This window comes from Thunnus albacares, chromosome 17 (genome assembly GCF_914725855.1).
Source record: "Thunnus albacares chromosome 17, fThuAlb1.1, whole genome shotgun sequence".
Classification (NCBI taxonomy): Eukaryota; Metazoa; Chordata; class Actinopteri; order Scombriformes; family Scombridae; genus Thunnus; species Thunnus albacares.
The window spans coordinates 3,486,923-3,510,147 of record NC_058122.1 but is presented as its reverse complement, the minus strand read 5'-3'; the positions used below and the strand labels follow the sequence as shown (position 1 = coordinate 3,510,147).

Genomic DNA, 23,225 nt, shown 5'->3' with positions numbered 1-23,225 from the left:
CTGAGAGGCTTCACTTTTGTTTTAGACACAAAAATTAGTCTGTCAAACTATTCACTCAGCCAACAATAATACTTTACTAACAACACTATGAGGCAACATTTTACAGAGTGTCCTAGTGTTAGGATCCTCCCATGTTGAGACACATAGTAGTTAGTTCCACTTCCCCTCTCTCTGCAACTCCCCTGTTGGATCTCCATCCAGCACTTATCATCTGACCTGTAGCACCAGCCCTCAGAAACAGCAACAAGAAGCTACCTGTTAAATGCCAAGTTGTCTTTTGGTGTTATTATCATCATCACTGTTTTCTTCAGTTCCCCGTCTGTGCATATGTCAAATCAATTCCCTCACACTCTGTAGTCACCATGAGTTAACTGTATCTGCATTTATTTCTTCATATGGACATGATTTTAGACCACTTCATTGCTGTTTTTGTTTGATCTCTGCTCTCTGTAATTAAGATGATGATAAAAACCACAACTTCTTGAGTCTTTTCCAGTGTCTCTTTAGGCTCAGGTGCATTTTCTCTCTTCACTATTAATTACCGTAGTGTACTCTACATTTCCTTTGCATTTCCCTCATGGACTGACAGTGTTCTTTCCTCTCTTTGTGTATCAGGTGCTGGATGGTCTGTTGGCCCAGTGTGGAACCGTAGAGAACTGTGAACAAGGTAAGACCTCTGAGCTTTACCCTCAAGGAACTCTCTCTGGTTTGTGTACACTAGTGGCACCACATCATATATGTTAAGTTTTGAAAATGACCTAACAAGAGAAGAGAAAGTAGAAGCAAGTTAAAAGCTCCAAAGTGTTTTCCTCTGTGCATTGTTGTGGCTACATGCAGTGCTTTGCTGGCCCCAAGTGGTAGCAGGGTGATGTGTGCTGTGTTCATTCTCAAAGTTAGTTTTTACCTAATACACAAAAATCATTCAGTGGTGTCACTGGGCCAACTGTCTTCAATATATAATTCTTTCAGATCAACATGTCTACTATATGCAGTGTGGTTTATCCCAAATAGTACATGCCAAGCTCACTTCAGAGGAAGAAGAAAGTCTTTAGCAGACACATTGGTGCAGCATCTGCGGTAGTTGTATGTGGGTGTTGCTCCAGACTGTCAGGGTAGTGATTGACCCCTAAACATGTGGTCATCAATCATACTCATTGCCATGAGCAACTTCACCATTAATGATGAAATACAAAAGTAGAAACAAAAATACAATGGCTCTAAATTATTATTGCAATGTCACTAGTTTGGTTGGCTGATGGTGTTTACAGACAACTCTACTACAACCAAAGTTGGTCAAGTTGGATCTCATCTCTGAGATTACTTAAGGAAAATGAGGCAAATCAGTCAAAGAATGAGCATGCAGCCAGCTTTGTACAACAGCACACTTTGTGATTTAGCTTGATACAACTGCAGCAACTACTGCAACTTTCATAAAGTTCTTGAGCTACCACAGCTGTAGATACCGCACAACAATCCACATCTTTACTGACACATGAACAAACCTAGGTATGCTGTATTTAAGAGTCTGTCTCTCTTGCAAACTTGTCTTGTCTCTCTCTCAGTGAATACAGACAGCGAGACTGCCGTGGTTAATGTTACATATGCATCCCGGGAGCATGCCAGGCAGTAAGTTCCTTCATCGCTCTTTAATATTTTGTTGAAACTCTTTGTCTTTTTCATTTCATTCTTCCCTTTTGTCACTGTTTTTCTCCTTGGTTTAAAAACGACTTCCCTCTTTCATATTTTACAGAATACTTTAGTGTGTTAGAGCTGGATTTGTGTATTCATGCCTTTTACTGTAAATCACTGCTTTATGTTAGTGTTTCAAATAACTAAAGTTACATTATAGTTATATAGATTTCTATAATTGTTATTGATTTTCCCAATAGAGCCGCAGGGAGAACAGGTTGCATGTTCTACACTGTACGGGTGCCATCTAGTGGTCATTTCAAAAACCTACAACTTCAAACTTAAGCTTTGCTCGTGGGTCTTATCTCATGTCTTAACAGCGGTAGAAGCATTGTGATCTTTTACTGAAGTAAAATTAGCATTAGCACTGTAGAAATATTCTGTAACAAGCAAAAACCATGCATGAATAATTTTACTCACGTAGAAGTACAAAGGTATGAACAGAAAAATATGTTTAAGCACCAAAAGTCAAGGGCAATAGGCTACAGAATGTTATATTCTGTTGTTTTCATGTTTTGAAATTGGTTGGTCATTCATGGTTGTGGTGGACAACTTGATATACTGTTGAGTAGTTAAACACGTCATATTTTATCAGCTGATTAGATGTTTTATATTAAAAATATAGCTTTTCAACATAACCATTAATTATACTGTAGCTGTAAATAAATGTAGTGGATTAAAAAATACTTTCCTCTGAAATTTGGTGCAAAGTAGCATAAAAGCAAAGTACGAGTACCTCAAAATAAGTACAGTACTTGAGTAAATGTACCCAGTTTACATTCCACCACTGTGTAATAATAAGGAACACACTGTTTGAGTTTCTTCATTTTCTTATGAAAAATAGCAATGTACAGATATATAAAGATGCTATTTTGGATATTATAATGATTAAAGTCCAGCAGTGTCCCTCACTTATGTACATCCATGATCTCACCTCTATTAATGTGTTCACAGAGTTATTACTAAGTTATTGCTACTATCAGTTTGATAATACTCATCATCATAATATGTAATCATTACTGTTATTATAACTGACATACACAGCAATAAAAGTAGACAGAAACATAATTCCTCAGTAATGGCTATGGCCTTTTATGAAAATAGTAAAATAAATATTAAAAGTATTCAAAAGGTTTATATTAAATGCACAGGGATGCCACTTTTTTGAATTATAAGTGTTGCTCTGTCCCTCACAGAGCCATCCAGAAGCTGAATGGATACCAGTTTGAGAACAATGCTCTGCGTGTCTCCTACATCCCTGATGAAACCTCGGAGCTGGAGGGAGGCCAGCGGGGGCCTGATAATGGCCGGCGCCCTGGTTACGGGCCCCGTGGTGGGCCTCGCGGCGGGTCCCCGAGCTCTGGGATGCCCTGCAAACCTCAGCATGCCGACATCCCTCTGAGACTGCTGGTACCCACACAGTATGTGGGAGCCATCATCGGCAAGGAGGGAGCTACTATCCGCAACATCACCAAGCAGACACAGAGCAAGTGAGTGCTGATCTGATCTATGTGTGAATGTGTGTTTAACAGTAATGCACAGAGTCCACAGTTTATCCTTGTTGTCCTATTAGAGCTGCATATTTGCAAAAATAGATACTGTTACTTTTTCCAAAATGAAAACAAGAATGGTGAGTTTTTAATTTTGGAAAAAGGCTGTTTAGGAGGCAATAAAACCACTAATCACTTCCACAAACACACATGGCACTACTTTAAAGTAAATACGCCCAAAATATTCTGTTTTTTATATCCCATATGGACTCTTAAGTCACACTACTTGTAACTTAAAAAAACATCCTAATAAATATATATATGTTTATCTGTCTGCACTACCTCCTGCCTTTGTCTCAGAAGCAAAAAATCGCATTAAAAATACATATAAACAAATAAAATGTACAAACTAAACAGTGGATTATGAAAACAATTTGTATATTTATATCACCATATGATTGTTTGATTGCTCAGCCTACACCATTTGCCCCTTTGCTAAAATCCAAATTTTTTTCCTGACCACTGTTCATCCGTTTACCCATTCATGCATTCATCTTCAACCTATTTTGTATTTGCTCTCCACCTTGTGTACAATATTGTCAAAATTCAACAGGACACCACGTATCTCTTGACAGGTCAGGTTAGTGTAGGACTGCACCACTTTAGGGAGGGGCCGTTAATTTACTCTCTTACTGTAGATTTGGTTGTTACCTGATCTGTATGTATATTTTTGAATGTATTTGTCTGTCAGTTCAGCTCCAGCAAAGCTCAATAGCCTCTTATTAGCCCGCAACACTGGCCCAGAACAGTACCACCAATGTTTCACATCATGTTATAGCACATTTAAGTTTGATTTGCTTCTGTGGTTCATTTGTAGAATTGATTTACAGATTCATGTGTATACTGTAGTGAAATGTGGTGAAGTCAAAAGTAAAAGTAACTCCTCAGTAATTACTGAACCTGGTGAATAGAGTGACTTAACCCTTTCAGCCTGAGGAACTAGAGTGTCCCATCAACATGGTTCTTATATCCCTGAAACCTCCCTGGAATTTCTTGTATCCATTCATATATTTGTGCTGTGTTGAAAACTTTTGCACATGAAGACAAAAAAACTATAAAATTTCAATGTACATTTTTAGTTCCCCCTGCCATTAAAGTCTCCTATAACATGTATAACAGTATTCACGTGCAGAATGATGGAATTTCTGAATAGCCTTACTTGTCCTAAAAAATAAGAACAAACAATACATGGCATGCTATTAAAAATGAGCAGAAACACTCCAGGGTTCAAAGAGTGAATAAAGTGTTTCTGATCTTTTTCCTTCACTGCAGGATTGACGTGCACCGCAAGGAGAATGCAGGTGCTGCTGAGAAGCCGATCAGCATCCACTCCACCCCCGAGGGTTGCTCCGCCGCGTGCCGCATGATCCTGGACATCATGCACCAGGAGGCTAAAGACACCAAGACGTAGGTTTAAAAGAGTAATCCATGTAAACAGTGTTAAAATAACATGATCCTCAACGGTTACCCTAATGAAGCTCGACTTTGGTTTGTGTTTGCAGTGCTGATGAGGTTCCTCTGAAGATTCTGGCTCACAACAACTTTGTAGGACGCCTGATTGGAAAGGAGGGCCGAAATCTGAAAAAAGTCGAGCAGGACACAGACACCAAGATCACCATCTCCCCGTAAGACACACACACACTCACTCACTCTCTCTCTCTCTCTGGAATATTTAAATAACAATCTCTCTATGCAACAATCGCTCTATGTATCAGTAATAAACCTCCTGTGATGGTTGCAGTCTTCAGGACCTGACACTGTACAATCCAGAGAGAACCATCACACTCAAAGGCTCTATTGAAGCCTGCTGTCTGGCCGAGGTGGAGGTCATGAAGAAGATCAGAGAGGCCTATGAGAACGACATTGCTGCTATGAATGTGAGTCTACATGCACACACACCAATATCACCACTACACCAATACACAGCTTGAAAAATCACTAAAATTCTTTCAATTGCAGTGACAAGTTTAAATATGGACGCATCAAAAGTTTGATGTCTGTGAAGATTCTCAGTCATCCAGGTTATGGTTATCCAAGGAGGGTTGAATCAAGGGCAATTGGACTTCTTGGTTGTAGATACTTGGAAGACGTTTCACCTCTCATCTAAGGGGCTTCTTCGGTTCTAACTGACTGTTGTTAGAGTTGTCACATGTGAATGGTTGTTAGGTCTCCTGGGAACCTCCAGTGACTCTAACGACTACTGTTACAATAGCCAGGAACACTAACAAACCAAGTCGTATCAATGACCTTGATAATGACCCCACAGAGGTTAAATACCTGGGACTGCCCACCAGTCAGTTAGACGTGAGGAAGCCCCTTGGATGAGAGGCGAAATGTCCTCAAGTATCTTCAATCAAGTCCAGTTGCGCTCGATTCAACCCTCCTTGTGTTTGTGTTAAATCATGACTCCGTAGACCTCCACAATCAATGCATCGATAAACTGCTAGTTTCAGTTTTAGTCTACAAAGCATGATGTGTAATGAGAATATAACGTTTTCCATGTAAGCCACTTTTTTGCAGAGTACCTAAGTACAGCAGTCAGATACATTCAGTATAGTAAAAATTCTGAGTGTCAAACATGCACTGAAGAGACTATAATAGTGATTTTATATGTTTTTGATTATTGAATCATGTTTACATCACTGATGACCATTTCCCAATACTGTTTTTGATCTAGTTCCTATAGCCCCAAAGTGTTCAGTACTGAATAAATAAAAAAGACATCATGACATAAACAAGAACATGAATAAATTTTGTAAAATATAGAAATGAACCAATAAACTGTGAAATAATTTAAGAATTTGTTAAAACTCATTATTATAAAACTACTTACTTAATTCCTCTTATTTTCAAAAATAAGATCGTTATTGTAGTTCATTTGTATTTGATCATAGACATCTTAATTTCTTATACTGGTATTTTTCCCAACTATTATTTCATGTCATATTTCATGACAGAGGAGTTGTCACCTGTCAGCGCTCCAATCACATGCTTTCAACCAGCTGCTGTTGTAAAAAAACACAGTATAAAGAAACGCTAACCAGTCTCTCCTTTCATTTGGCTCAACAAGGCTGCACAGGCTATCTATTGTACTTAGCCAGCTCACTAGCAAGGCTGGGTTGTTAGCTTGGATCATTACATACATCAAAGTGATACCCAAAGTGATTATTTCATAATTGCTTTTTATGTATAGAATAATATATATTGATTCATTTTAACATTGGCATGAGAACCAAGACATCAGATTTCTCCCCATGCACACACAAGTAAACCTCCAGATGATCTCTAACCTGCTGTCTCCACAGCAACAGACCCACCTGATCCCTGGACTGAACCTGGGTGCTCTGGGCCTCTTCCCTTCTTCCTCCAACATGCCCCCACCACCGCCTGGAAACGCTGTCTCTGGTGCCCCTTACGGTTGCTTCGGGGTAAGGAAACCTGCTCTTTAGATGACCAAACACCACCAGAAGGTGGTCACAAAGACTCCCCCTCTTCTAACACATTGCTTTTTTTTGAAACCTCATAACTCCATTTTTTCTGATTTATTTTTTTTTTATTTGAAGGTGTCGTTGTTTTTTTCTGAAATGTTCAAATTGAGGTGACAGAGCTGTTCCTTGATACCAGACACTAAAACTGCTATCCCCTCTTTCTCTAAATTGGTACATATCACTTTATCACGTTTTTTTTTTTCGTGAATTTGAACCAGGCTATCCATCACTGCATCTCTGAATAGCAAAGTGCAGTGATGATGTCATCTGGAGATAAATGGAATAGAGGGAATATTAGTGGATAAACCACAAAAAGTGTCACCTGATGAGTCCTCATAATCAGTCCTCAGTTGTCTGTTTTTGTATATGTTGACTGTTCTCTCTGTACATTCTCTTTGTTCGCTCTGTACATTTGTTTTTAGGTTGACTTTTTATTTCTAGTCTTAAAGCACACTACAAATGAGGATATTCACCAGCTGTAATCTTTCCTTTTTTATGAAGTGCTGGCTGGTATTTTCTTAAATACTATGAAGCTGAGGTAACAACATCTTATTCTCAAATAAATATTCAGTTTATGTAATGAAGTCTGTGCTTTATGTGTTCTCAGGCTCCAGAGCAGGAGACAGTCCACGTGTACATCCCAGCGCAAGCAGTGGGAGCCATCATTGGAAAGAAGGGACAGCACATCAAACAGCTGAGCCGCTTCGCTGGGGCCTCCATTAAGGTCTGTACTTTACAAGTTTACCAGACATGCAACATGTTGAGTAGGAACAGCTGAAAAATGTAAGAAATAAAACTATCACACAGTCTGTGATTTTAGGGCCCTTTTCATTGAAAGCTTATGTATGTCTGTAAATTACTGAAAATATGATTAATTCACAAATGTTTTATGGTTTACAGACATACATGAGATACTGTGTGAAAGCCCCACATCAGCTCTTTAAACTGGTTTTCTCAGCTTGTCTCTACATGATGTATATAAATAGTTATGTTATTATAAAGAAAACATACTCTGTGTATTTACTGATGAAAAGACTGACTTTACAATGTTTTAAATAGAGGTAGTGTGTTAATTATACATACCATTTGGAATTCCTTTGTTAAAATACCATTATTATGAGAAATACCATAGTACTTTTTGGTAGAAGAATCCATAACTTTGTGTCCCCCTGCTTCTGAAACCAAACCTACACTATTAAAGACCAACGATGCATTTCTTTATTAATCTCCTCTCCAGATCGCCCCAGCTGAATCTCCAGACTCTAAAATGAGGATGGTGATTGTGACAGGACCCCCTGAGGCTCAGTTTAAGGTAAAAACCATAGACTGTATAAAAATATGACTCGCTTTTGGAGCCAGCCTCAAGTGGCCATTAAAGGAACTGCAGTTTTTGGCACTTCTGCATTGGCAACAAGATGTTGCCATCTTAATACATGATCACATCACTGTTGATGTATATGGAGATGATTATTTAATTATCTCCCTCCTACAGGCTCAGGGCAGAATCTACGGCAAACTGAAAGAGGAGAACTTTTTTGGTCCAAAGGAGGAGGTCAAACTGGAGACTCACATCAAGATGGCTGCCGCCGCTGCAGGAAGGGTCATTGGCAAGGGAGGCAAGACGGTAAGCCACCTGCACCTTACACTCTGTTCCCTCCACCTGTTAGTTGCATCCCTTGCTATTCAAGCCTACAACCTTTAGCCATAAGGTTGTTTCTGCCTCCTCACATAACTAAATTCTGTGTTTCCAGGTGAATGAGCTTCAGAACCTGACAGCAGCAGAGGTGGTGGTCCCCAGAGAACAGACGCCTGATGAAAACGACCAAGTCATTGTCAAGATCAATGGACATTTCTACGCCAGCCAGGTAGGCTACTCCTCCTACTGTGTTGCCTCATCAAGCTTTAACATATAATTTAGTCAGTGTAAGAGCATGTAACTTAAGTGCCACAAATAATTCCATCAACAAAAGAACAAATAATACATAATGTATGTTACAGCTGCAACATTATTTCTAGTATGTACAATCCTCAAATTTTAGTAACAAACCTATGACTTTAATATTATTGATATACATTGAATTGCTACCATATCTTTATTTACTTGAGGTCACAAAGTCCACATCTTATATGCACATAGTGATGAATGTATGCCATTTATTCACATGAAATGTCTGAATTTGTTTTGAAGTCAAGTGGCTAGAGTATGCCTTGTTTTAGTTGTATATACTGTTACTGGCATATGCCACTGCTGACTGTATGTCACTTGTCCTCCACTGACAGATATCACTCCCAACCCACATTTACAGATTTTTGGCATATACACCATCTGTGGTAACATTAGCCTAACTGACACATGCCAAACTTACAGCATCTTACTAGCATTAAAATGCCCATTAAACATTCGACATAATGGCCATTAGCATCTAACTAGCGTTTGTGGTCAATCAGTGACATGTTACGGTGACATTTAACACTGCAGCTACTTCATGTAACATACCAAATACAGTTTTATAAAAGTAATGAATGTACATTTTTTTATGCTTTAATCATTAAAACTTTTTCCAGCAGGCTATGCTATCCATATAGGGCTAATATGTAGTTATGGCTAGCCCTGCAAGCGTAACTACCAGTAATGCCAATCCTTTCTTTCTGATAGGGTTTTCTCTGTGGGACTTGGTAGCGTCATTTCTTCGTTTGTACTTCGTCTAACTTCCTTATGGTGTACCTCAAGGCTCAATTCTGGGCCCTATTCTTTTCTCTATTTACATGCTTGGTCACACAATTAGTGAACATGAAATATCTTTTAATTTTTATGCAGATGATACTCAGTTATATCTACCTTACTCATACTTGTAAATTTCTCCAGCTTAAACTTGTTTTAATTGATATTTTTTGGCCACTTGAGGGCAGTGGGAAAAACTGTAAACACAACATTGACATATCATCACCTTATAAAGCTGATATGATTAATGTGTCCAGTATACACTCTTCTTTTAGCTTTTGTGTGCTCTTCACCATCTTCTCAGAGAAATTTCTTTCTCTTCAGCTGCTAAATGCTCAACTGTGTTTACTTGCTAGTCACTAACTTTCTCTGTCTGCAGTGTGGTGTTGGCATAGGTAGCAAGTATATTTACTCCGGAATCTTGTGATTTGTGCAAATTTCATTTCATTCATCTCCTCTTTGTCCTCCAGCTGGCTCAGAGGAAGATCCGGGACATCCTGACCCAGGTCAAACAGCCACAGAAAGGCGGGACGGGCTCCTGTCCTCAACCCCAGGGCTTCACAGAGATGGGCAGCCCTACACAGGGACTGAGTCAGGACCACCAGCCGCGCAGGAAGTGAGGGCCCCCGCACCATACTCACACACTGTGGGGCGCCCCCCCGCCTGACGGACAGACAGACAGACACATGCACGGACGGATAGACAGACGGACGGACGGATACAGGAGAGCGACACACGGACCCAGCGATAGACAGGGAGAGATATAAAGAGGGAGGGAGTACGCCCGATAGCCAGAGAGATAGATTGGCGTTTAAAGAGAAAGAGAAGATGAATCAAATCAAAAGTTGAAATGAATAAAAAAGAGGATTAAGATAAAAAGAGACATGAGAACAGAGACCAGATGCCAGGCCAGAAGAGAGACTGAGTGAGGATGGAGGGATGAAGGAAAAGAGGGATGGAGAGAGGGAGGGGCAGTGTCCTCCTAGTGTGCCTTAGAGGGGCTACAGCCAGCTCCTCATCTGCTGCAACTTTAGCAGATGAGATGGGTTTAAACAACAGGGCTGACATTACTCTCCATGTAAGGATGGAGCCTTACTGCTGTTGTTTACACCTGTCCACATATGTTCACATTTGTTGCAGAGGGGAGAGGCTGGCTGGAGAAATCTGAGACACACTAGCAGGGGCCCATTTGTCCCTCAGTCGCCCCCCTACAGACCTCTCCAACCATCTGCAGTCAGTCCTATATTTTAAGGGTGGTTTTTTTAAACATAGAGATATATGTATAGAAATGTTTTATTCAGAGCTATTATTGATAGAATGCAGTGAGGCGGAGCCGGGAGAGGGAGCATGGAAACTGCTGCAGCGGCACAGGGGGATAGGTCAAGGGTGATTCAACCCACCCCTAATCCCCTTAGCCAATGAGAGTCTAGAAGAGGGGCCGCAGATGTTAACACTGCTCTTTAAAGACCTCTTCGAATAGCGGAGAGATTGGACGAAAAAAAAGAAAAAAAGAAGAAAATATGAGGTTGTAAATATATAATCTTCATGTAAATGTTAAGAAATGCTGCGTCTGGCCGCCTTGCCTTTTTTTAAAAGGGGTCTTTTGTATATTTCCCAGTCCCTCGTCTATGATACGTAGCATAATGTAGCCTACAACAAGGCCAGGGGCAGGGGAGGTACTGAGCACCCCCTTCCACGTTTAGCCGTGTGGCGGAAGGCGCAGCAAGAGACAGTAAGGGGAGCAGAGGTCGCAGCTGGTCCTGCAGTTCTATTGCAGCGGCTTAGCTCACGCATGTGAAACCAGTATAAAATAAACCAACAACTTTAAAAAAACAAAACAGCCAGCAGCTATGCTAGCTGGCTAGCGGCCCGCACCTTAAACGGCATATTTTATATATATTATATATATATGATATGTGAGTTAGCCCGGCCCCTCGGGTGAATGTATTGAAGGCAGCGAGTCAGGTGTGAGATTTTGCTACACCTGTATGAATAAGTCCTGCAATGACAGACAGACAAGGTGTGTCTGAGACTTTCTGCTCATTGCCTTCCTCCAGCGCTGGATATTCAAGGCCAGTCTTGGACCAGATGGCTTTTTCCTCAGAGGAGCTGAGGTCTTTAAGACCATCCCTGCACTGAAGTCATGTTTGTTCTTTTGGACAAAGATGGCCTCTAATGCTTGTAGTAATAAAGGAAGTCTGGGGCTGGCCTTGGCTGAGCGCAGGAACCAAAAGGCAAAGTCTTCCAAAGCTCCTTGCCTTGAGTTCAGAGAAGGTAAAATCAGACAGAAGGGAAGCGGCTTCCTTGTTCTCTCTCCCGATCTGCTGAAGGCCTGTGGGCGGAGCCTCCAGACCCTGCCTGCGTATGATAATGAGGGGCGGGGTCTATGCCTGGACGCTCTCGCCAAGATTAGAACAGATTAGAGAAGAAATGAAAAAGAAAAAACCTACCTCAGGGTAAAGTTACCTCAGTATTCCTAACTTTTCTTTGCTTGCTGGTGTTTTATATAAGAAGAAAAAAAAGAAAAGAAGAGCTGATAGTCCTGAATATTTTTTATTTTTTTAAGGAAAAAAAGTATTTTTTTTTAGGTATTGTCTTGTTGCTTTGGTTATTTTTTTCTGTTTTTTGGGTGTGATGATGATCGAATGAGCTCAGGATGACGAGGAGGCTGTTTTTCGTTTTTTCAGCAGAGAGAGTTAAAATGCTGGTCTAGAGAGGAAATAGGTCGAGTGCCATTTTGCCTTTTTTTTTTTTAGGTGAGGGAACATGCTCTCCGTCTTCCTGAAGTGTGATTGGAGCCGTTGTCTGAAACAGAATTTGGCCAATGGGGAGTGGTGTTAACTCGAGAGGGGGTCCTAAAGTGCACACGGTGACCAAACACGCTGCGTCATCAGAAGGGGTGATACCAGTAATACTTACTAACGTGTATTTGACTGCTTAAGAGGACCAACAACCTCCTCTTCAGGTCGCATTATATCACTGCGACTCCCCATTTTTCGTGGCTACTGGCCTGCCCTGTGCCCTGAAGGACCCTCCTCTCCTGCCTTATTGTGATGACATCATCATCAAGCACCAAACATTATGAGAGGGCTTAAGTGTTCAAAATAACTTCAAGAGGTGATGTTTCTCACCCACAAAGAGGACACATGAATGTGAGCTTTTTAAGCCACGTTCACCCTGTCCTCCTCAACCTGTCTCATCTGGAGGTTGGGAACTTGTCAGATCAGAGTTGTGTTGAATGCATCAGCATAGTAGTCCATCTACAGTGTAACTGTGCATGGAGACTGAAGGGGCATTCTACCTACACACACACACACACCTGAACTAGCTCTGACTTCTCTGAATGTGAATATTTATTACCTGTGCACTGACCACGACACCTCAGAAGCTCCCTGTTGGCTACATGTGCGTGAGTGTGTGTGAAAGCGATTGCAGGTGTGGGTGTGTTCGCTGGTTTTAAATGTTCATTTTTGTCAGGGGGTGTGGTTGGGTGAAACTTTGGAGAAAAAAAAAGCAGAAAAAAGTAGGACGAGAACCTATGGCCCTCCATCTGTGACCAAGGAGGGAGAAATCCAAAACCTTTAGAAAAAATGGGAGCAAGAGAAAAAGAGCAAGAGAGTTTAAAAACAACATTAACACAGCTGAGTAATAGATTAAAACCTGTACATAAGATGTTAAAAGGTGATCACGATACTTTTTGTATTTTTGGAGAAAAAAGCATAAAAAATCAAAATGGGAATAGCCGTAGAGAGAGTAAAGATTGCGCCAAGCCAAGTCACTGAAGGACACTGCCAGATAACTCACAGTCTTTTTAATGTCTTGCCTGTGCTTGGTGACACCGCCAGTCTTCATCGGCTCCCCCACCAGCTCACCATCAAACAGGGAAAAGTCTATTCTACCGTGTCTATGCTTCCATTTTTGTCCAGAGGTGGTAACTTCACAGCTCAACATGAAGTTGTCCTGTGTTAAGTTTCCACCTCTTTCCAAACCATAGAGCTCTGTTCACAACCACCAAGACACACTATTCAGGATTCATTATTCAGCCTGCAGCCATTTGGATTGGTTAGGATTCATTTCTTTTATTTTTTTTATTTTTTTGGTTTTATTTAGTTTTGACGATACAGCAAGCTTTATTTGGACGTGACATCTGGGGACGTTCTGTTGCACTAATTGATGAAATATGTCGACAACGTCAAACTATCGAAAACGACTGAGAATCTCCTGTAACACCCGAAACTCGACGCAGATCTTTAAAGAAAAAATGTGGAGAGTGAAGGGAAGAGGAGAAGGAAGGATGGAAGGAGTGGAGGAAGGATGGGAGGTGGTAGAGAGAAGCCTCTGTATCACTTACACAAAAACCTCTACCATCTCCTTTCTTATTTTACCACCCCTCTCTGTCCTTCCACAAAACACTCTCCTCGTTTGTTTTTGCCCTTCTGTACTCCAGGAGAAGAGTGAGATGTTTTATTTCCTTTTTATTTAAAAAAAAAGAAAAAAAAAAAAGAATCATTTCATTTTTGGAGCGGGCGGGAACGTCAGGGTCCCTCGCCCTCTCTTGCGCTGGTCTCCATCGTGTTCGTTTTGCTCACTTCTGTTCAAGACCTTTTCGATTTCTTACTTTAACCACCAACTTTTTTTTTTTTTTTACTATCGATGTTCTGACTTTTTTTTTTTTTTGAAAATGAAAATAGTTGAATTTGATCATGTTTTGTTCTTTTGTTTTTGAATGCACAAATCTATTAACAAAACAGCTACTAAACACGATGAACTACTAACATGTAGCTCAGTGCATGACAGTAACTGTGCCAAACACACAGGAAGGGTCTCAGTCCAAAATGCAGTAGAGCCATTTTGAGCAGATAACCTGTAATACTGAACTCATAGAAAGGGTCTTAAGATAACTTCAGTAGCATTTTGGAGTGAAGGTTACTTCATTCAAATGGTGATCTCATCTTGGAGCTGAACTCTTCTCATCTTGTTTTTCTATGTACAGTAGAGACAGTAGCGACAGTACACTTTAGGCTTGTTGTGTCTCCACACACAAAACACAAGACAGAGCACTGAGACACACACCGTGCTACCTTTAGCTCCTGCTCTGTGGCAGTAAGAACGGCTCACACAAAAAGCAGAACCGCCTCAATTCTAAGCCCTGCATCCCGACAGGGACAGCCGCAAGGAAATCAGATCTGGATCATTTCCGTTTGACTCTGGGCCTAAAAGTGCAAGTTGAGGGATATATTGAAGAGTTGTATCAGCTAGTGGACAGAGTTGCCACACAATATAAATTTAAGTATCAAACTTAGAAGATTTTGTTGGATTAAGCTTATTCCAAGACTGTTTAAAGGACCATACCAGTGTTTCTGTCATGTTTTATCCCATTTACTATAAATTGCTACTTAATATTACTGATGGCCATTTTCTAAAACATATTTACCACATAACAAAACATACCACATTTAGTATTCATTTGTTTACATTAATTTCACTATGATACAATCAACAACACATAAAACATGAAACTGGGTACCCCCCTCGAGGACCCACCTTAGTTGATATTGTACCTTGATGCAAATAATCAAATGTCACATTAAAGGTACACTGTGGAGTTTTCTCCTAAACAGCCAGAGCTAAGTGTTATGCACCAAAAGATCTAACAAACATTTTGAATTAATTTCCTTCCTCATAAAACATCTACCAAGCAGATTTTTCTTTCTGAAAAATTTGAATCATGGATTGTTTACATCCATGTTTGCCAGCTCAGTCTTCTCTTCCCTGGATTTTGCTGGGGCATTGCAAAATTTCTTTACAAAACCACCCAGGTGATGTAATAAACCTGTCAATCTGTGGCATAGTGTCTATTAGCATAAGTTTATTACATCATCCAGGTGGTTGTGTTCAAACCCACTCATCAAAACAGTGCTCCTTCTGGGGCAGCTTGAGGTTTGCCCAGCTTTACCTGATCCAGCCTCCCCAGTGAACATCATGTCTGCTTTTACTATCATCAAAATTATTATTTCCTGGTACTGCAGTGAAGATCAGTCTGTGATAACATGAACGTGAACATAATGTTCACTGTGGTGGATTGCCTAATTCAAGCAACTTTAAACACCTGCAATGACCGATTTTTTTTTTTGGCTACATGATGGCAGCAGAATCAGTGTTCACCAGCTAATTTCTAACTTATGTCTGTCTGTTGTTTGGTGTACAGTGGGTTTAGAGCTTCTTTTTGCTGAAAACAGCTGCCTTCTGTGGCCAAAAATGATGTCATGAGAGCGCTGACACTAAACCAAAACTGTAAAGTTGTGGGTGATAAAACCAAAATGATAAGCTGAAAATGCTGTGGAGAGTTGAGGGGAACTAAAGTTGGGTGATAATTCTCTGTAGTGAGATGCATGTAAAGTAATTGAAAGGCACATACATCTAAAACACTACAACATGCTTTAGAAAATGGTCAGCACTGATGTTAAGTATATACATGGGCTTAAAAACTCACTGTTATTGTCCTTTGTAGATTCCTGGCAACACTGCTGTCAGTCAAAAGGCAGTTTCACTCAAAGATATATGAATAAGCTTGGAAATTCAGACTTCAGGGTTAACTGCCCGGCTTCTTGTTTGTGGCTTAATAGGCCTTACAGTATGTAGCTTGGCCCTGACAGATGGTAAAAAACAGACAGACTACAAGCTCTTGAGAGGACAGTTTGCCATAAAACGATGCAAGCTCCTCCATATCGTGTACCCCCCGTACCTCAGCAGAAACGGGCTCCAGTCATTTTGAAACAAAACGGAGACCCGGCAGAGGGACACCCTACGGAGACGAAACAAACAAACCTCTTGACACATAACTAGGAACGCTACCTCAAAACAGACGCAAACTCAGCTAGAAGATTGTTTCTTTTATTTTCTTTTATTACAAACAGACGAGCAAATAGTCAGTCAGACAGACAGAAAGGACGGACAGTCTATGTTATAGTCACAATTTTTTTTTTTTCACTCTTCGACTTTAATTTATTTTTCGGTTTTTGAAATTTTACCTCTCCAGCTTAGAGATGGGACTGTAAAAATAAATGAGTAAATAAAAAATGACAAAAAAGACAAAAAAACCCAATATGGACACATTGTGGTGCAGGGTGGCGTGGGGCGAGGGCAGCTGGGATGAGGATTTCCCTCACGGGGTCGGGCAGAATTTTCAGTAACCTGATTGGCCCAGGTGTGGCCCAATCATAAAGAGGTGTTAACTTGCATTTGCTGCTCTGGGAACAGTTTTTTATTTTACTGTTCAATGTCAATTCCAGCCAGCAACCTCACTTTTTTTAAAGGAATGAATACTGCTTTGAATCAGAACTGAACACCGCAGGTTTTTCATTTAGCTGCCTCACACCGCTAAAATTACCCACAATCCTCCTTCAGCTCCGCCCTGCTGCTCCACTTCCCTTCCCTGTGATTTCACCTCCTGAATCAAGGGGCACGACTCCTGTAACCATGTAATTGTTTTGTTGATCTACCTCTTAGGAAAAAATAGGTAAATGGTAAATTTTTTTTTGAAAAAGGACACAAAAATAACTAAAAAAAAAGTTGCTTGAAAGAAATATAGGTAAATGAATAACTGGGTAGCGGCATCTCCATATACTGTAGTGGATAGTCTATTAAAGGAAAAAAACTTTTACTTCTTCCAAAGATGATTTTGTTTTCTTTCTCCATTCTTAGTTGTTTTTGTAAGGATTATGAAATGGAATAATTAACTGAAAGGGGGAGACAAAAACTTACTGCCTGTTTTTAATTTCTTCTTTAAAAAACCCAACATAAATGAGATTTCTTTATCCAATTTGCATTTCTTTTGTTCATTTCATTAAACTTACACTTTTTTTTAACTTCAAATCTTTCTTCCTGTTTTATTTTGGTTGACTTCTAATTTTTTTTTCTCTCTCTTTTTTTTATGACAGCAGATTGTATCTCTTGTGTTTGGGTGCATTTAGCATTTTCTTTCTCTCTGTGAAAAGCCTACATGAGTTAGAGCGCCCTGCGAGGACCTTCTACACTGATTGATGATCTATTTTCACTTCTAATGAGTCATTTGAAAAAGCAAAAGGACCTGTTGTTTTAGCTGACTGTGTAGCTGCAGGTGGAAGGAGGGGGGCCACTCAGGACGGCCCTGAATCATTTCTGTACGTGGGCCCTTCTCATGCTGCCCTGAGCTGGATTCAACTAGACTAATCTGATCTGGGCTCAGCAAACTGAAAATGAAGATGATCGTCTCCATGTTCTCTGATCGTGCAGCCATGACAAGGCTCTTTGCTAAAGTCCCAGCTGCTGAGATGCAGCATGAGAAGGGTTAAGTCTCCCTCCTTCCACCAGATGGCGCCTTTGGTCTTTACAGTATATGGACTTTCACCCTCTGCCTGCCTGATTCCTTTAGTCCTCATCAACACTTGTTTTAAACTCCTTGTAAACAAAACAGAGCATAGATATGAATGTGTTATTAAAAGATGAGAAAACGGATCCTCTCGCCTCCTCGTGCTCTTTGTGTGTGGTTTATATAAAGTTTACAATAATCAATTTTAATCTGTATCTTAACCCTTTAACAACGACAAAAAACCTCCAAAACAAAACAATGGAATTTTTAATTTATTTTTATTAGTTCCTTTGGAGACCTCATAAAACATTTTACTTTTATCATTAACATGAATTATTTTTAAAATTGAATGTAAAATTAAAATAAAATTTCCCCCTAGATGCATTTTAAGACATATAAAAAGACCCTGCTTTGAATAATCGTGTCTTATAAGGTTTTTCTACAAAAAAGTTCAGTTAACAGGTTAAAAATTCATCTACTCCTTCCTCAAATTTCCAGAATCTATGAATGTGCAAATATTTTTCATCACACAAATTGCATATCGGATCATGATTGGCTGTTGTGATGTCACAAATCCTGCTCATACATACACACCTTAAACTCAGATTTAAGGTGAGCGCAGAGAAACTGGTGTGTGTGAAAACAGCTCTCTGCACATACATCATTCTGCACAGTGAAGCTCAAATATCCAAATAAGGAACTATTAGCAAAACACATGAGGTTGAGTTGAAGGGGGCTTTAACTAATGGTCACATTAAAAAAGTCATGTATTCTGCAGTTCAGTCTTTGTAGAACCTGATCAGACTTATCCGTGTTTTGGTGCAACAGCACAACAGTTCTTTGAGCAATGGCTCCTCAGTTATGTCTGTTGACTTTCATTCAAACACAAGAAAATTAAGAATTTCCTGTGCACTCCAAACTGGATACACACTGTTTAGGCAGAAGTGTGACTGCTGTGATCAGAGTGAGGTTTATCAATGTCCACAACCGTTGTGATTATCCCAGTTATAAGTCTGCTTATTAGGGATATGATATGGAACATAAACCTGGTTCCTCATGTCCCTTGTACAGGTTATTGTTTGTCTGTGCCGGAGTGTCTTTGACCTGTCAACAGACGACAGTCTCTATCCTTCCTGTACAGACCTGCAGGTATTATCAGTTCACAAATGTCAGACAGCTGACATTTGTGAATGTCCTGACCATATTTTATCATCCAATATTTATTTGGTACTAAGCAGTACACACTTAGCCTATATAGGTTTGCATTAAAATTAATGAACACACAAACACACACACACACACTCCACATTAAGAACTACAACTTGCCTTTGATGGGTTCCTATCATATAGGCTTGGTATTTTGTATAGCATCCATAGAGGATGTCAGATGTGTCGTGGTAAGAAGGTGTGGACAAGATACAGACAGACCTTCTTCAACATCAGCATGAACAACACATTGAAGTTTTCAACCAACAACAGGATTGTGTGGTTCACCAGCAAATTGTCATTGAAGCTGATATAACGCTCCAGAGTTCACTCATTTACAGTGCTGTTCACTCAGTGTCTTACAGAACACAAGTAGGCATTTTTGACAGCTGCCATTCCAGGAACAAGCATCTAGTTTTATAACCGACTATTTTGATGAGAAGAGTTTGAACTGTCCCTTAACTTCAAGCCTGTGAATCGGTTTTGTTTTTAGTTTCACATTAATTTTAGGGTGTAGATCATTACAATTTGTATCACTGTATGTTTTATTCAACTGATCAACTACTAGTTGAGGGAGGACCTGTGCGCATACTGTACATGCACAATATCCCAGTTATGACTCTTATCCTGGTTTTGATCTTATTCAGAATATGGTGTTTGCATGAAACAAACAGTAAGTAGCCTTGTCTGGTTATTCATGTCTCTGGTTTTTATACACAGGTGTGAACAAATAAGCTGTATGGATCACAAAATAAGCAACAGCCATCAGTTTTAATTAATGATGTGACAGCCAGTGTCCATCCTCCAGTAGTCTTCTCATATAGAGTCAGACTGCAGAATCCTCTTGAAATCAGGTGTATATTGCCGTGCGACCATTGGGTTTATTAAACAATGAAATGCACACATGTGGGACGTGGCAGACTTTTAAAAGTTGACTGAATGTCTGAAACTGGTAACTAGAAGAGTGCACCCAGGCGAGTGCAGATCTCTGCCAGGTGTGTACAGTCAAGATGGCAGTGAAGACAACAAAAACTGGGATTTATTTATCTTGTATCGTGCCTAACTTTAGTGGATCATAACATATCGGTTATGGAATTAATCTGCAGATGCTGCAGTTCAAGATGAGACCAAACTTTTGTTTTTGAGCCATGACAAAGGCCAAAATCTGGCCTGCGACAGGTTAGGTAAGCCTTGCTGTCAGTCTAGCCCATTGCTGGGAATGTGTTTTGCTATGTCCTAATGCATATTGTAAAATGGCGAGGACTGCTGAAAAGACAAAAGTCTAAGCCTTACAATAGGCACATTATTTGACTATTGTATTTGCCCATTTATTTTAATTCACAACACAACATGCTTTCAAGATACCTAAATTTGGCCCCAATGGATTAAACGTGGCAATATGGCATGATTGGTTGTCCCTAACGGAAACAAGATTCCAAACTGAAGCAGTTGTTGATCACTTGCAGTGCCTACCGGCCGGTTAATGAGGGTAAGGATTCAGCAATGGTGGTATAAAAAAGGTTTTTCAACAATTGTGAATCACCAACAGCAACCACGAGATGTCCTTGAGCATACAGTCATAAATGTGCACAAAAAATATTAGGCTGATGGGTCCAGTAGTATGATGAGATTAGCTGTGAACAGATACACACACAGACACACACACATGACCAAATGCATGATCCCCTCCAAGCCTACACCTGGTGGAGATAACAAATAAAAATGTCTCCTTCTTCCTCCAGCTGGTGGCGTCCTAGATGACCATGGTTTGCCCATGCCTAAAAACATCCCTTAGCAGTATCAGCAGTGTCATACACTGGATTTATTTATCACTGTATTTACAGAAGATCATAGTGATACAAAAACAATAAATATTTATATATAAACAAATATAAAATGTGATAACATCAGATTTAATGTACTGACAATTCCTAAATATAAGGGACTATAGACCCTGCACTCAAAAACTAGGTTTAAGGTTCTTGAGTTACTGGAAATGTTCCCGTGGGCTAAACTGGCTATAGGTCAACCAGAAGCTGGATTTGTCAAGGACTCAGGTTAGGCTCTGTGGGACACCGATGCATCTAGACAGTCCATCAGCAGCTGATAATGAGTGACTGTATGGGTCAATACAGACAAAGGTCTTTAAGAGGCTTAGAATAGTTAGGTGCAACCACACTTGATTTAAACTCATTACAACAAAGAATGATTCTTGCTATTTCTATATATAAAGTGCAACATTCTTTGCTTGCAAACCAAAATGGAAACTTTGCCACACAAAGCAGGAGGTCATGCTAACACTGCTTAGGTTTGATGAGAGGGGTTTCTCTCAGTGGTTCTTCCTTCAGTCCACCAGATGGCACAGTAGCATATAAAATGTTTACATATTCACTATGTGCATGTGTGATTTCCTGTGGTTCTAACTGGCACTTGTATTACAGTAAACTCGTTGTAAACCACACATTTAGATAAATAAGACGCTCTGATTTTACAATAAAGCAGACATGAGAGAGGGGACATACAGGAAGGGGTGGAAGTCATCTTTGGAGAGAGACAGAGGCTGTCTATGCTGTTAAATTAAACTCACTTCAAATTTGCTTAATTTGCATAAGTGTTTGAATACACATTATACAATATTACAATATTGCCACTCTATACTGTGATGCAGTAGAGTCAATCTGATCATGTGACACTGGCACATATAACAGTGTATCAATGTCACATGTTTAAATGTTTTCATGAGACAGTGTAAAGAAAAAAAAATAGAAAATGGAAAATGACTGAAAACAAAAGAGTAGAATATATTAGAGTTTGGAATGTGCCATATATGTATATTTACAGTATTTACAGTAGATATATTGTGTTAATATTAGTGATTTGAATAATGCAAAACTGGTTTAACAGCTATAAACGTATATTATTTTCATTTCAAAGTATGACAACCAGCTCTACAAAGTCATAGAGTCGATAAAAAGAGTTTGATTCATTTCAGGATGAAATGTGGGCAGGAAATGTTGTTTTTCTCTCACTACCCCCCAACCTATCTTCTTTTCTTTTTTCTCAGCACATTATAACCACAAATTACACAGCAAAGTTTGAATTGTGTCGCAGTGGCCGGATGTCACCACGCTAAGAGTTCACTGACTGTAGATTACTTTAAGTTTAAGTCTTCTAATGCATATAAAGTTTCTTTTTGCAACACCAAACCACAACTTCCTTCTTATACACTCTTCAAACTTTCTTAACTTTGGAAATATCTTTAGAAGCTGTCAACAAGTTCAGATAATAATACAGAATGAGGCCCAGAGAATATCTCTACAGGTTCAGATGAATTTGATGCATCACACATTGTTCTTACAATAAGTTGAAATCTTTATTGCTAATGTAAGAAAAAATATGGTGAGGAGTATTATAGTATGTATGGAAGCAAATAATAGCCATAAATCTAGAAAATGATTAGCAACTTAATACCTATTGTAAAATTTAACAATACTGAAAATGGAAAAACAACTGTATTTATAACATTAAAATATTTAACTTTCAAATCCATTCATCTGAATTCATATGGTTGGAATTAACCTCTTTGACATTTTAAAGACTTGATTTTAAGTATTTAAATGAAAAAAATGAAAACAACATTATTGACACAAATAAAAAAACAAATTAAAACAAATTCAGATTCAAAAGTCCCATATTCAAAACATTCAAGTTTCTCAAATTGAGTTAGTTAAATTCTGATCTTAAAATTGAAATCACATCAAATGCAAACTTGAACTAACAAGGAATCAATCAGTCTAAATGGAAGCAAAGAGAGGCCACAATAATTTGAATCTATAAGCAATTGAATATCACATTGTGAAATGGGACCACTACTGACTGACTACCTTTACCCAGCTACTGCACTGGATTGATAGTGTTTACATACTTTGCTTTGAATGCCATTTGTCAGAATTAATGTGGTTTGAATTTCGTCTCTTGAATTTTTTTGGAAAATTTTAAAGGTCAGAAATCTCCAGTTTCTTAGTTTGTCATTATCATGACTGACAAGTTTTTGAAACTGCTCAACTTCCATAACGTGAGAGGCAAAGACAAGGCCAGTCTTAAAAAAAAATCACATGACATATATGGTTTGCTGGAGGGCAAATGGTAGACTCTGACGTCAGCTGGAGGAAGACTCTGTGGTCTGATGATCAGTGTCAAAAAGCCACATTCAGCCTACT

At 39.4% G+C, this 23,225-nt stretch overlaps 1 protein-coding gene across 1 annotated transcript in view; it reads left to right on the top strand.

Moving 5' to 3' along the window:
* The window catches only part of igf2bp1 (insulin-like growth factor 2 mRNA binding protein 1), a 64,571-nt gene extending 46,626 nt beyond the window's left edge, over window positions 1-17,945 (top strand). The window contains exons 4-15 of the mRNA XM_044332558.1: window positions 616-667; window positions 1,563-1,626; window positions 2,886-3,179; window positions 4,512-4,646; window positions 4,742-4,864; window positions 4,981-5,116; window positions 6,545-6,667; window positions 7,335-7,451; window positions 7,965-8,039; window positions 8,220-8,351; window positions 8,479-8,592; window positions 9,920-17,945. Of these exons, the coding sequence (XP_044188493.1) occupies window positions 616-667; window positions 1,563-1,626; window positions 2,886-3,179; window positions 4,512-4,646; window positions 4,742-4,864; window positions 4,981-5,116; window positions 6,545-6,667; window positions 7,335-7,451; window positions 7,965-8,039; window positions 8,220-8,351; window positions 8,479-8,592; window positions 9,920-10,069 (1,515 nt within the window). The 3' untranslated portion in view covers window positions 10,070-17,945. The remainder of the gene's footprint in view (window positions 1-615; window positions 668-1,562; window positions 1,627-2,885; window positions 3,180-4,511; window positions 4,647-4,741; window positions 4,865-4,980; window positions 5,117-6,544; window positions 6,668-7,334; window positions 7,452-7,964; window positions 8,040-8,219; window positions 8,352-8,478; window positions 8,593-9,919) is intronic.
* Window positions 17,946-23,225: the final 5,280 nt, after the last annotated feature.